Genomic DNA, 13,236 nt, shown 5'->3' on the forward strand with positions numbered 1-13,236 from the left:
CTCTCTCTCTCTCTCCCTCTCCCTCCCTCTCTCTCTCTCTCTCTCTCTCTCTCTCTCTCTCTCTATATATATATATATATATATATATATATATATATATATATATAATCAATCTATATCTATCTATATCATCTATCTGTATCTCTATCTGTATCTCTATCTATCTATATCAATATCTATCTCTATCTAATCTATCTATCTATCTATCTATCTATCTATCTATCTATCTATCTATCTATCTGGAAAAAACAAGACTGTACTCCTCAAAAGGGACAGGTGCTGTGTTTATTTCATTAGCTGCTAATTATTTTTAAATCTATGTACTAGGACTCCCGCTAAAATCTTTTTAAATTGTTTTATCACCATTTATTTTTATTCAAGTAACTATCAAAGACCAGGAATATTTAAATTGTTCCTCCAGGACATAAAGGTTATCAGTGAAATAATAATAGCAGTACACTGATAATTACTAAATGTATCACACAAGCCAGACTCACTGTAAATCATTTTCTATCACTGAATTCAGTTGAACCCCAGAACAAACTTGTTAAAGTATTTCATTAATGAGGTGACAGGCACAGATATAAACAGGTTCTGATAGTATCTGGAAGAACTAAGATTTAAATCCTGGTAATATGTTCTAGAGTTTATATTTTTAACCCATGCCTCCAATCTCAAATCTCATATAGTTTATGTATATGGCCATCATGGCTAGAACATATAATAGAGATACTGAATACATTATAAGATCATTATAAGATATATGACCAAATAAATGGTACCATAAGCCTACACGGCAGGCTGAAGGGGCAATCAGATATTCTCATGTGGCTGGATAGGAAATCAGGACCCAGTCACACTATCACACTATCATCAGCTTTATAATGCAAGTATCTCACAGGAACATTGTCTCATGATTTGCTCCTTTATTATTCAAGGGATCTTTGGATTGTATTCACTAAGCTAGACCTAGTTCCCAGGGTGTTCAGAAATGAATGAAAAAAAAATGAGCTTGCTACTCTCCTTTGGGTAGATTGTCATAGGAAGTCTGTAGATAGTTCAGTGGAATGACTGTCAAGAATTTCATGGTGAGGAGAAGTCTAAGAAAGGCCATTGTAATGTTCTTCCTTTCCTCTACACTAGGAGTATATCACTGTAACCCAGAGAGAATGTGTCAGCACATATTCTCTACTGTTCTTGTCACTGCTCAGCTCAAAGCTTCATGAAAAGGCATTTTTATCACCCTCAACTTCTAGCCCAGGACAGGGATGAGGACAACTGTGTGCTGATAAACTGATTGTCCAATGACCAGCTGGATAAGATGGTATATGATTTATGTATGAATAGACTCCCCTTAAGAGATGAGGTTGCAAGATTAATATGACCAGCTAATTTCTCTGATCTTCTACAAACTCACTTGTGGCATTAGAAATATGAATTCAATAAAACATTGCTTAACTTTTTCAGGGACATGGTCTGTTGATAAGCCAATATCTGCTTTTATTCTTGATTTCACAAACACTGTCTGATACAATATTGTTGGAACTACCTGAAGAACCCAGACCTCAGATCTGGAAGGAAATAATTTTGTCCTTTTATTTGACCTAAAATTCTTGACTTCAGTGGTAAAAGTAAGGAAAAGAAATTGTTGAAGGAGTAAAGAAATTGTGTTGGATCCATGTCTAGCCACTTCTGATCCTTGTACATGTGCATAGTTGTGTACCCTTCATACTCATTGTGGTGGTTAATCAGAATTGTCACCGTGGCATGATCTAATGTCTTTGTGCTGACTAATGGGCATATTTATGCAAGATTTCAAGATTAGGTTAGCAGAGCTTAGAAACCTTCTCTAAATATAGGCTATATTATTTCTTAGGGTTTTGGATATCCTTAGCTAAATAAGAAACAGACAAAAGACTGAGTGCCATTATTCACTTCTCTCTGTGTCCTGATTGCAAATGCAGTGTGATTATTCATCTTAAATTCTTGACACTATGCCTTCTCTGTCATTAAGAACTATATACTCAAGCTCTGAGCCAAAAGGAACTTTTTGTTTTTTAAGTTGCTTCTTGCAAGTATTTTTTTCCCACAACAAGAAAAATAGCCAATCAGACTATCTTCCTAATCTTTATGTTGGACCATGGCTTATGCTGCAATAATGACAGTGATGACCAGAGATGATGCTGCTTGATTGTGAAAAGAATTCAGTATAGTATGAAACCAGACTAATCAGTCACCAATACAGGGAGATTTAATTATTAGTAATTTTAACTTTTATTCTGATCTGAGTTTTTGAATATCTTACCTTCAAATTAACATCTTGCTAATAATTTTAGGAGATATATGAGAAATCAGATAGAAACCAATAACTTCAAAACATGTTTGTCATATTTAACTATGCATAATACACACACACACACACACACCACACACATATCTGCATTTTTTTCTACTGATAGACTTGGAAAAATTCTGCTTTCATTTTTATTTAAATTACACTGAGATGGGTTTCAGAGACCACTTGAGATAATATTACTCTGTGAGGTAATATTATAATATGCAGGTGCTTTTTTATCTTATTAAAAATATTAGCATTTTCTCCTTTAATCATGTGGGTTCCTGCCTCTCCACACTCCTGAGAATCATCTCCTGTACCTGTCCACAAGGGCCAATGGAGCAGGGGCAGCTGATGTGGAGTTCAGAAGCCCTGCAAGTACTAGTCGAAATGACAACACTACAAGATAAGCTTCAGAGAGGCAGATCAATTTTATTCAGATTGAATGATATTTATATAAAACTTTGGGCTTGTAATTTCCTAAGGACTACATGACAATCCTCAGGTATATGATATGGAATCTGGGAATCTCCCCCGGGAAGAGAAGAGGAAACCTAACATACAAAAGGAATTGATCATTTGCACTGAGCTCAGGGCTTTCTGGTAAGGTCAAACTTTGACCTTAGCATCAGGGTTCCCAACATATTCTAGGATTTAACTTAGGTCATCAGGTTTGGTGTCAAGGGAGTTTATACACTGAGACATTTTACTAGCCTAGAATACACACATGCACACACACACTCACACACACACACAAATATATATATGTGGGTATGTGTGTATGTATACATTTATTATACATTTCAACACAAACAGTAGCTGAAGACAGAGTTTTGCTGTTTTCTTGAATACCGAGTGTTTGTGCTTAGTAAGTAATATTTGGCGTTATGATGATGGTAAACTATAAACCATTACATGATAGTTTTGTGTTTTTTAAATTTAGTATCAATTTGAATTTTTTAAAAATAGGTACAGCACACAGGAATCAGTGCACTGCTACAAAGTACAAACAAATTGGACACTGACCTGTAGTTAACATTCCATCATCATTCATTAACTTGTGATAATACAGCATAACATTGACTATGAGTTTAGTGAATGAAAAGGCTGCAAGGCCTAATTTTTTATTACATATAGATTAAGGTTATTATGTCCACAATAGGGAATCCTTAGCATTCAACATGCTTTCCAGAGTCTGATAAAGTTAGGTATAAAAGATTTTTATTTTACACCAATATTACAAGAGTCTTTGAACTATAAAAAAAGTAAAAAGTAACACAGAGACACTTTCTTTCCTATGTGTAGTCTGAAACTACAAAGGAAACACTTAGCTGCTGACCTTTCTGCTGTATACTCACACAAACCCCTCCACCATTACTTCCTATAAATGGACTTGTCTCCTTTTGTTGAACTCTCAAATTTCCAATATCTGTGGTTAAAATGTTTGCTTAGCTTTCAAGGGTATCTCATGCAGTTACATTACTGTGATCTTGTCAATCAGCTCACTCAGACTATTAGAAAACTTCCGCATAGACAAGGGTATAGGGGTGCCAAGGACAAACTCAAGCAGCTGTGGCAAGAGCAGAGTATGAGCCAGGTAGGTACAGGTAATGAAGATCATTCAGTGTAAAGGACTGAAAAGCAACTGAGAGTCAAAAATATGTTTAACATTGCATTTGTTTACTTATCTGTGTGTTTGTCTGTGTCCATTCATGGATACGCTGGTACACATGTGTACCTCATTCATGTGTGTGCATGTTTATGGAGACACTAGAGGAGAACCTTAATGTCGTACCTCAGGATGTCTCCCAACTTGTAGTGTGAGGCAGTTTTTTCCACTGACTTAAAAGGATTTTCTTTGTCTCCCCCAAACTAGGATTATTATCACCTACAACCACACCACATCTGCTTTTTTAAATTTTTTTACAAGAAATGTGAAAAGTTCATATTTTTTTTGTTTTTTTTGTTTTTTTGTTTTATTTTGTTTTGCTTGCAGAGTAAGTTCTTCACTGTCTGAGCCCTCTCTCAAGCCCTCTATACTTGTTTATTGCTTTATAATCATCCTTCACTGGTAATTTTAAGAAACCTTAATGATATATCACTCCATAACCAAAGGCACACATACACATGCACACATCCTAAAGTCCTTGTTAATTTTTAACAAAGTACAATTGACCCTTAAATGAATACATTTTATGACTTAACACTTAGTAAATATTATATCCTGGAGAACAGTTAATTTAATTAATTCCACTTACTCCACTGGCACCATGAAAAATCAGGTGAATGTGATTGGTTTTACGAGTAAGAAAGCATCTTCTAATCTGAATGTATATAAACATAGGTGTCAGCACTAGTGTTAAAAGAACTCAAGCCATTGCAAACTCCTGGTAACTTTGTTCAGCTTTTACCAAATAGCAGAGAAATCTGTGATGTATTCTGGGTTAAGATATTTTTTGGGAAGATTTTTGGTCATTTGAACATTTTTGACACTCTTAAAATTTTTGGACTCTATTATAAAAATGATGTGCTTTAGCAAACTTGTCCTTGTGTTAAAAAATCTTACTAAACCTTTTGAATAACTGTAAGTTTTTATGAAAAAAATATCTTATTGAAAATGAATAAAATATAAAAAACAATCCTCTAGGTGTAATAGAAGATGAACAAATACAGAAAATCAACTTTAGCAAAGTCATTGTTAACGTTGAGGAAATACTTGTAAAGTTATTGTTACCCAAACAGATGAAAACATTATTTTTCCATTTTATAAAACTGAATTAATTATTGTATTTTTTGGTACGTTCATGCATTTTTGTTAGTATGCTGACATGCAATATTTTAAAGTAGAAAGTCTTCCCATCCATATTTCTTTAGTCCTCATTTGGGTTCATGATCATCATTTCACAGATAGGGGCAAGGCTCTTACAAAGGTATTTTTCATGTATCTAGACCAGCACACATTCTGCTGCTGTAGAAAGAGAGAAGTGGCATAAATTGTCACTGACTAGTTATACTCTTCTATTGGTTGGAGATAAGAAATTGTGTGCATGCTTCTGTGTGTGCTTGAACATGTATGAGTGTGTATGTGTGTGTGTGTGTGTGTGTATCTGTGTTACTTGGTCATGCTTGCCAGAGGTCGGTGTCCGTGTTCTACTCAATTATCCTATGCCTCATTTTGGAACAGAGTCTCTGCTAGACGAGCAGCAGTGCTCGGCTTGTCTGTGCCTCCTCTGTCATGGGCATTCCTAGCTATGCTAAATGGTTTCTGAGGAACTGAACTCAGGTACTCAATGCTTACATGAAAGTCCTTTACTGGTTGAATTATCCTCCTGGCTCATAAAATATGGACTTCTGAAGCATGGCTATAACAAAAAAATGGATCCTGAATATGAAGGGAGTGGTGAATAGTAGTCATCCATGCTCCTCATAGAGTGTAATGTTAGGGTGTGGTAGCTTAAATTGACAGCTAAGAAATAACCACGCCTTAATAAAGAATGGAACTAGCAAATGGTATGCACATGCATGGCTACTTTTGCAATATACATATCCTGATAAGATAATGGCAAAGGCTGATAGAACATAATAAATCCATTACCATGGATTTAATAGCTTCAGTGATAATTTTCCTGATAACCTGTGATATTAGCTTGACACTGAAAACCTGTACTGATGGCTGGTGGCACAGATTTAAAAAGTAGAACCTTGCTCTGTGAACTACTGACATTGAATTCATAAATGACAGCACTTACAGCTCATTTCAAGTCGGAGGAAGTCTTTAATGCCAAGGTTTTCTAGAAAAACTCCAGATAAAGCGGTGGTTTTAAAAAAGAAAGAAATGTCAGCGCTGAATTCCGCATGGAAGGTAGGAAAGTGGAGGTAAGAAGCTTCCGTAGAAAATGAGACTGCATTCCAAAAGTGCCCTGTAAAGCAGAGAAGCCTTCATGGCCGGTTTGTTTTTAATGGGGTACAAAAAAGCTTATGGGTAATTTTCATGACAGGGAGGACACTGAAGGGAAAAGGGATAAGAGGACCAAAATATTTTGTGCTTCTGTGAATCAGAGAATGGGGGATGGGAGAGGTGTTGTACTCACGGTCACCATAGCAACGCAAGGGGCCAATTCTCCAAGCAGCTTCTGAGTTTGATCTGTTGGTATCCGTGATAATTATCTGAGTTACAGGTAAGTGATCTTTGAAGGAAAACAAACCAGTATCATTTGCCCTGTAAAACATAAATTTCGGGAGGGCGGGGGTGGGGGGGAAGAAGGTTAAAATGCAGAATTCCAGAGATTCTGTGCTAAGACCCCCCTCTTTTGCAAAGGGACTTGGACTGAATGCAGTTTGGCTAAAGATGAAAAGAGCGGAACAGAAGGTCTTTTATTTTTGGCCTGTGTGAATAGTTGGAATACCAATTACAGACCCCGTGGTTTGCATACAAATACCACTAGTTTTTTTTTGTTTTTTGTTTTTTGTTTTTATCTTCTCTAAATGTGCTTTCAGGAACATAGGTAGTTTACAAATATCACAGTACCGATTGTGGTCTAGAGGAACTGAATATTCACTACAGCATTAATGTGACATTAAACATCACTTCATTTTCCTATAAAAGAAGACCTTACATCTGAGGACTGAGACTGAAAAGAGGCATCACAAATGCCTTTCAAAATTCACTCAGAGGACTTGGCTGAACCACCTGCCATGAGATTTTAATCAGTTTTGAATGTTCCTTATCATCTTTTTAGTTGTGTTAAAATGGATCTCTATAGTTAACCGGTTGCTTTTTGCTTTGTTCTTTACAAAGATCTTGCTGGTTAATGGCTCTGACTTTGTTCTTGTTAATTATGCAAATAAGGAATTATCTAGTTTTCTTTTGATGGGAAAACAAAAAGAATAGAGAAATCCAGTGTTTCTTCTTCTTTTAAAGCTGTCTTTGGAATCAAGGTTAAGATGGAACCATTTGGCAAAGCATAAAATTCGGAAGTGAAAACCTGTACTGTGCTGTTGTGCAGATATCCCTGTCAGTTCAGTATGCTTAGAATGTGTGCATGGAGACCTCAGTCTGGCTCTTCTGACCATACACAAAATAAACCTGCCCTATAGCACTCTTAATCATAGGCCTGGGAAGGGAAGATAGGCAGATCTCTGGGGATTGCTGACCAACCAACAGCACTGAATTGGTGAGCTCCAGGCCACCGAGAAACCCTGTCTCCAATAATGAGATGTACTTTACAGTATCTAAGGAATAACACAGATACTAACTGTTGAAATAAATATTATAAAAAATAAATCTTGATGGCAAGTTCACTACCTACCACAATGGTTTGTATTCCAGAATAAAACACACACACACAACACACACATACACACAGACAGCAGTTATATTGTACTATCTTTAGGCAGCACACTGGATGTTATAAGTGTGTATCATACCTTACAATTTGCATAATTGTTATAATAATGTTCAATGTATGTCTGAAAAAGAAAGGAAGTCTTTTATAATTGGACAAAAGGTGGGAACTGGCTAACCTCCACTACCTTTCACCAATAATTTCAAGTTACTATTTACTAAATTCAATTTTCTATTTTGGCTGCTCTGGACCCAGAGGGCTGCTCAACTGGCCTGGTCCCAAGGCTAGTAAATTCTAAAACCTGTCCCTGTCTGTCCTCCCCAGCTATGAGCTATTCGCATCTTTTGTTTACCAATCAGAACAAATGGGGAGGGGCAGGTTCCAAGAAGCTATGTGCAGACACTCGTGTAAGCAGGTTTTAAGGAACATAATTCACCTTCATAATACATTCAGCCACATTTTCCACTTTTTTGTTATGAAAAATAAATTAGTTTAATATTTGATTAGCATGTAGTCTTACAATCATTATGGTTTGAGAAACTAAAAATATTCCCACTTTTTGTCCAATTAAAAAAGGCTTCTTTCTTTCAGACACACACACACACACACACACACACACACACACACACATATATATATATATATATAACATAATTATAGCAATTATATAAATTTTAAGGTATGATACACACTTATAACATCCAGTCCATCATATTTTGCAATTTATAAAAGGATTCTATCATCTATCCTAACTTAAAGACTTTACAATTCTATACCTGCATTATGTTTGATTTAACTTGTAATACCATCTGAAAACCATCCTTTTAAATAAAGAACATCTTCTTTAATGTTAAATAACCGAAATTCAGTTATGAGACTATAACTAATCTTCAAATGCATCAGAAACCTGCGTAGGAATTAAATATTACCTGAATATGTAGGAAACACAAAGACATAGCTTCCAAAATGTATACAATTTGTAGAGACAGCTGACTATCCGGACAGTGCTCAATATTTCTCATAGCGTTGGAACTTTTCTTCAGTCTTTTGGCCCAGAACCATCTGATAGACATTAAATGAAGCAGGAATTATGAAGGACTAGCTTACTTTGTCTTGGAAGACCTTAGCCGTTGATTACCCTGCATCTGTGTGTCCTTTTTTGAATACTAATTGTCTGCAGAATGAAATTAGGGTATTTCTTAGCCAGTGGCAAGCTTGAAACAAATGAAGTGACTCTAATTGGATGTAATGAGGCTCAATATCTTCTTTGAAGTGGGATGGCGATACTGTCAGGAGCAGGCATGTCTCCTAAACAAAAGGTCTATTAATAATCAAATGATTTTAAACGCCATATTCTGTGGACCACTGATGCTTTTGAAGACTACCTATACATATATAGTATATCTGAACTGTTCAACCTTGACTACCCTTAGCTATTTACTATTGGAATAATATTGAAAATATTTTATTGTAATTAAATCAGGATTTAATATCACTATAAGCTTAATATCTGACCTTTATCTTGCATTGCTTAATTATCCTAAACAGATTATAATAGTACCTATTAGTAGGACTGGGTCTAAGTCTTGTATTCTTAATTGATTTGCATAGCCATAATGCCTATCTATGAGTAACAAAATTAATTTTAAATTTAGTATCAATATACAAAAAATTATACCAGTGAAAACCTTAAACCTGTATCAGTATTTAAATTCTGTATCAATGTAAGAAAACATAACTTCAATTCTACATCAAAATGTCAAGATTGCTACCAATGTAAGATTATGGCTATAAAAAGTTTTGTTTAAGAGAAAATTTATTAACTATCTTCATATATCTAATATCTTATAATGTTACTCTAGTCTTTATATAACTTAAGCAATTACCACTATTTCTCCCTTCTATCCTTAAGACTATTAAAATATATTAAATAAAATGTAGCTGCTTGTATTATAAAGGCTGATTATGTTTTCCCCAAAAAAACTGCTTACATGAGCGTCTGCACATAGTTTCATGGAATCTGCCCCCAGTTGGTTCTGATTGGTAATTAAAAGATGCTAACCACTAATAGCTGAGAAGGACAGACAGAGGCAGGTCATTTAGAATTTACCAGGCTTGGGACCAGGAGGAGAGAAGAGACCTGCCATGCTGGGAGAGTGTGGAAGTGAGGAGAGATGCCATGCATGAGTGCAGAACAGACAGGCATGGTTGCTATGTGAAGGAGCCTGTAGAGCAAGGAGTAGAGTGCAGCCAAGTTGGGCAGGCATTTGGCTCCAGAACAGCCAAGATAAAACACAGAATTTAATAAGTAGTAATTTGGAATTATCAGTGTGAGGTAGTAGAGGTTTGGCAGTGGCCCAGCTATTGTGCCACCTAAGATATTTTACAATATAAAGGCTGTGTGTGTGTGTGTGTGTGTGTGTGTGTGTGTGTGCATGCGCATCTGTTATTCAGAAACACGAACCATCGAGATGGGTAGGGAACCTGAAAATGGGATTTATTTATTAAATATTTAATTCTACAGCTTACTTCTGGATTCCACATGTACACAGATACATGTTCACATGTACACAGGTATATGTTCACATGTACCTGCACAAACAAATAAAAACATGCATTTATGTATAGCCCATACATGCACCATGAAGAACTAGAAGTAGTGTAAGGGATAGGTGTTATCCAAGTACATAGTATTCATGAATGACATTTTCAAAAAATAAACCAATGCTTTAAAAATAACAATACAAATTTAATTAAAATAAATAAACTACCACTGACTATGTAAATACTTTCAGACAGAAATATGCTAGGAACAAGTCTAATCTTTGTACACACAATATTCCTATAAGATATGTGTGTACCCACTATGTCCATTTGCAAATGTTGAGACTGTCTCGGAAGTCCTGAGGAGTTTCCTTAGGTCACAGAATAGAAAGGGCAAGAAGTAAGTCACTGTTTTGCTTTCCCAAGTATCTGTTTGATATGTTTGAGACAGTTTCTAGCTGTGTAGTGTGAGTGAGTGATATCCTTTCTGAAACACTTGGTATGATGGATGCACATATGAATAGCAGCTTGCAGAGGATTAAATGAATTTTTTCAGCTGCTGTGCCCAGTGTCTGGGTTAAATGTCCCAAAATAGTCTACCTGACATTTTAGTTTTCCTCTTTGTCCCTGAACTACTCTGTGGCCTCAGGCAAGACAATTTATTCAGAGGCATCCAGCTATGATCCTGGATTGGAGAGTTGTTGCCACGTACCACATGTGGAATATTAAATTTTAAGATTTAGAATACAGCTCATGAAATTTGGAGAAAGACACTTAATAATTTATCTAAGTTATAAATAAATGAAATAGCCACCTGAACCCTACCCCTATAGCCCTATTCAAAATACAAAGAAATACATAACATAATATCTGTAATTTGAGTGCTTGTGTTTATAATCCATTCAAATAATAAGACGCTGCTTCAGCTAAGAAGCACATCTCTGCACATTTCATACACACAGAGAATAAATTTGCCCTTTGTTCAAACATACTCATAAATAGATATTTTAAAGCAGAGTTTAAATATCTGCAGTGGAGTAACAACATAATCTAGACTGCCTGTGAAGAAACCTCAGATGCTATGTTTTGCTACTTTTCCCCATATTTTTTACACACACACACACACACACACACACACACACACACACACACACAAAGTATAAAAAAGCTCTTCCAAATGACATAGAAATTTCTATATTTAGTTTGATGATTAACTCACATTGTCAGGAATGATTTTTATATGGAAACTTTAAGCAATACAAATAATCCAGGTTACCTTCCCAGGTGATAATGTTTTTTAAAGTAAACTGGGTTTTCTAATAATAATTAACAATTAAGACATTCCCTCACCAGGCCAGCTTGATGAAATTCTCAACTGATATTCTCTTCGCGGTAATTCTAGGTTATGGAAAGTTGATATCTAAAAATTAACAACTACATTGCTGAATACAACTGATTTATAGCAGTAAAGAAAGATGTACCAGAGTCATCTGCATCTAAGAAATGATGAATCACAATTGTGTACCATGTATACTATTAGTTTTGCCATTTAATCTCCTTGTACTCTGACACTGATGGTATCCACAGAGGAATTTACTTCTGGCACTGAAGAACATTTCTGTTTTCACATCTAAAATTAAATTTCTAAAATCCTTTTTCTCAGTATACAGGACATTAAATTGAATGGATAGGTTGTGAATTCAAGAACAGGTTTCAAAATATTAACACGTCAGTGTGTGAAAAGGCTTTCATATACCACTAACAAAGAGCATTTCCTTCTGGCTCAAAGTTGGTACATCTCCATGTAGTTATCACCGTCCACAGACATTACTGTAAGCATTGCAACAGCCCTGAGTCCTGGAGCTGTCCTTGGTTGGTCTCTGGCTGACCTTCCCATTTTATTCATACAGGCTTTCTCTACACCCAACACAATTCAATTGATTGAGTTTCAATTTGCTAATTTGCAATCATTGCAAGACTGATTCCCTAAGATCACACGTCAGTCACCTCGGCAGATGCTATGGGAGACCACAGTCTCCTCTGTTACACACTCAAAGTTCAACAGCAGGTCCATCTACTATATGGCAAAGTTATCAGAAGCTCCATTTTGAGGTATTTTGCATTTTCAGAACTATCTTTACTCTACCTAGAATTTGATAGTTGAAGGAAATTTTATTATGCTGGCATGATATTTCTTTGTTAGTGTTCTTCCTTTTATTTCACATATACACTTAACTATTGTGTTCATAAAATAAATTTAATATAGAAACAAACACAGTCTTAATATAGTCTTTTAAAATTGATTTAAGACTTTGTACTATTATAGAAAATAATAATATAAATAACCACATAGTTTTTCAAGGCTGACTACATACCACATCTGATAGATGTGAAGATAATTTTCAGATAGCAATCTCCAGAAGCAGTTATTCTGCCTTTTCTTATTTTTAAAAATAAAACCATGATTTGAGGCCTGAAGAGGGTAGATGATTTAGATCCTTTAGTTAACAAGTGACACATGTAGAATTTGATTATCCTGCTTCATAATAAAAATTTGGTTAGGGATTTATTACAGTTAGCATTCAGACTGTGACAGTGCTACCAAAAACAAAAAAGAACAACTGTATATGATATGTGCATGATCAGCTCATAATCTCAGTGCTGTGAATGTGCAAAGAAAACAGGATTAGCTCTTTTTCTTGTGCATGATGATAATTCTGTTCTTTAAGTATACAATCACTGCAGTTCTCTGAAGTCATCCATGTGCTTTTCTGTGGGTTGTGGAACCACAAAGAAAAAGAGATGACATCAGGAAGAAAATGAGTAGTAGACTGTCACATCAGATTTCATCAGTCGTCCCCTAGAGCAACCACACCAATATGCAGTAACTTTTATGTGTGTTTGTATTTCCCAGTCCAAGTGCACAAAGGATCCATCCTTTTCATATAGGACTTCTTTTCATATTGTTGTTCCAACTTAACTCTCTCTCTCTCTCTCTCTCTCTCTCTCTCT

The 13,236-nt window shown here is 35.5% G+C and overlaps 1 protein-coding gene across 3 annotated transcripts in view; it reads right to left on the reverse strand.

Annotated features, from left to right (window-relative positions):
- The window catches only part of LOC114626443 (contactin-associated protein like 5-1), an 867,232-nt gene that overhangs the window by 119,363 nt on the left and 734,633 nt on the right, over positions 1-13,236 (reverse strand). For 2 of the 3 annotated variants that reach the window (XM_028773850.1, XM_028773851.1), the window contains exons 15-16: positions 6,427-6,554; positions 6,085-6,255 (exon numbers count right to left, since the gene is read on the reverse strand). In XM_028773850.1, the coding sequence (XP_028629683.1) occupies positions 6,085-6,255; positions 6,427-6,554 (299 nt within the window). Of the gene's footprint in view, positions 1-6,084; positions 6,256-6,426; positions 6,555-8,446; positions 8,457-13,236 lie in introns of all 3 variants that reach the window. The other variant, XM_028773852.1, reaches the window with a different exon arrangement.

The sequence above is a fragment of the Grammomys surdaster genome, unplaced genomic scaffold, assembly GCF_004785775.1.
Source record: "Grammomys surdaster isolate TR1022 unplaced genomic scaffold, NIH_TR_1.0 235, whole genome shotgun sequence".
Taxonomy (NCBI): Eukaryota; Metazoa; Chordata; class Mammalia; order Rodentia; family Muridae; genus Grammomys; species Grammomys surdaster.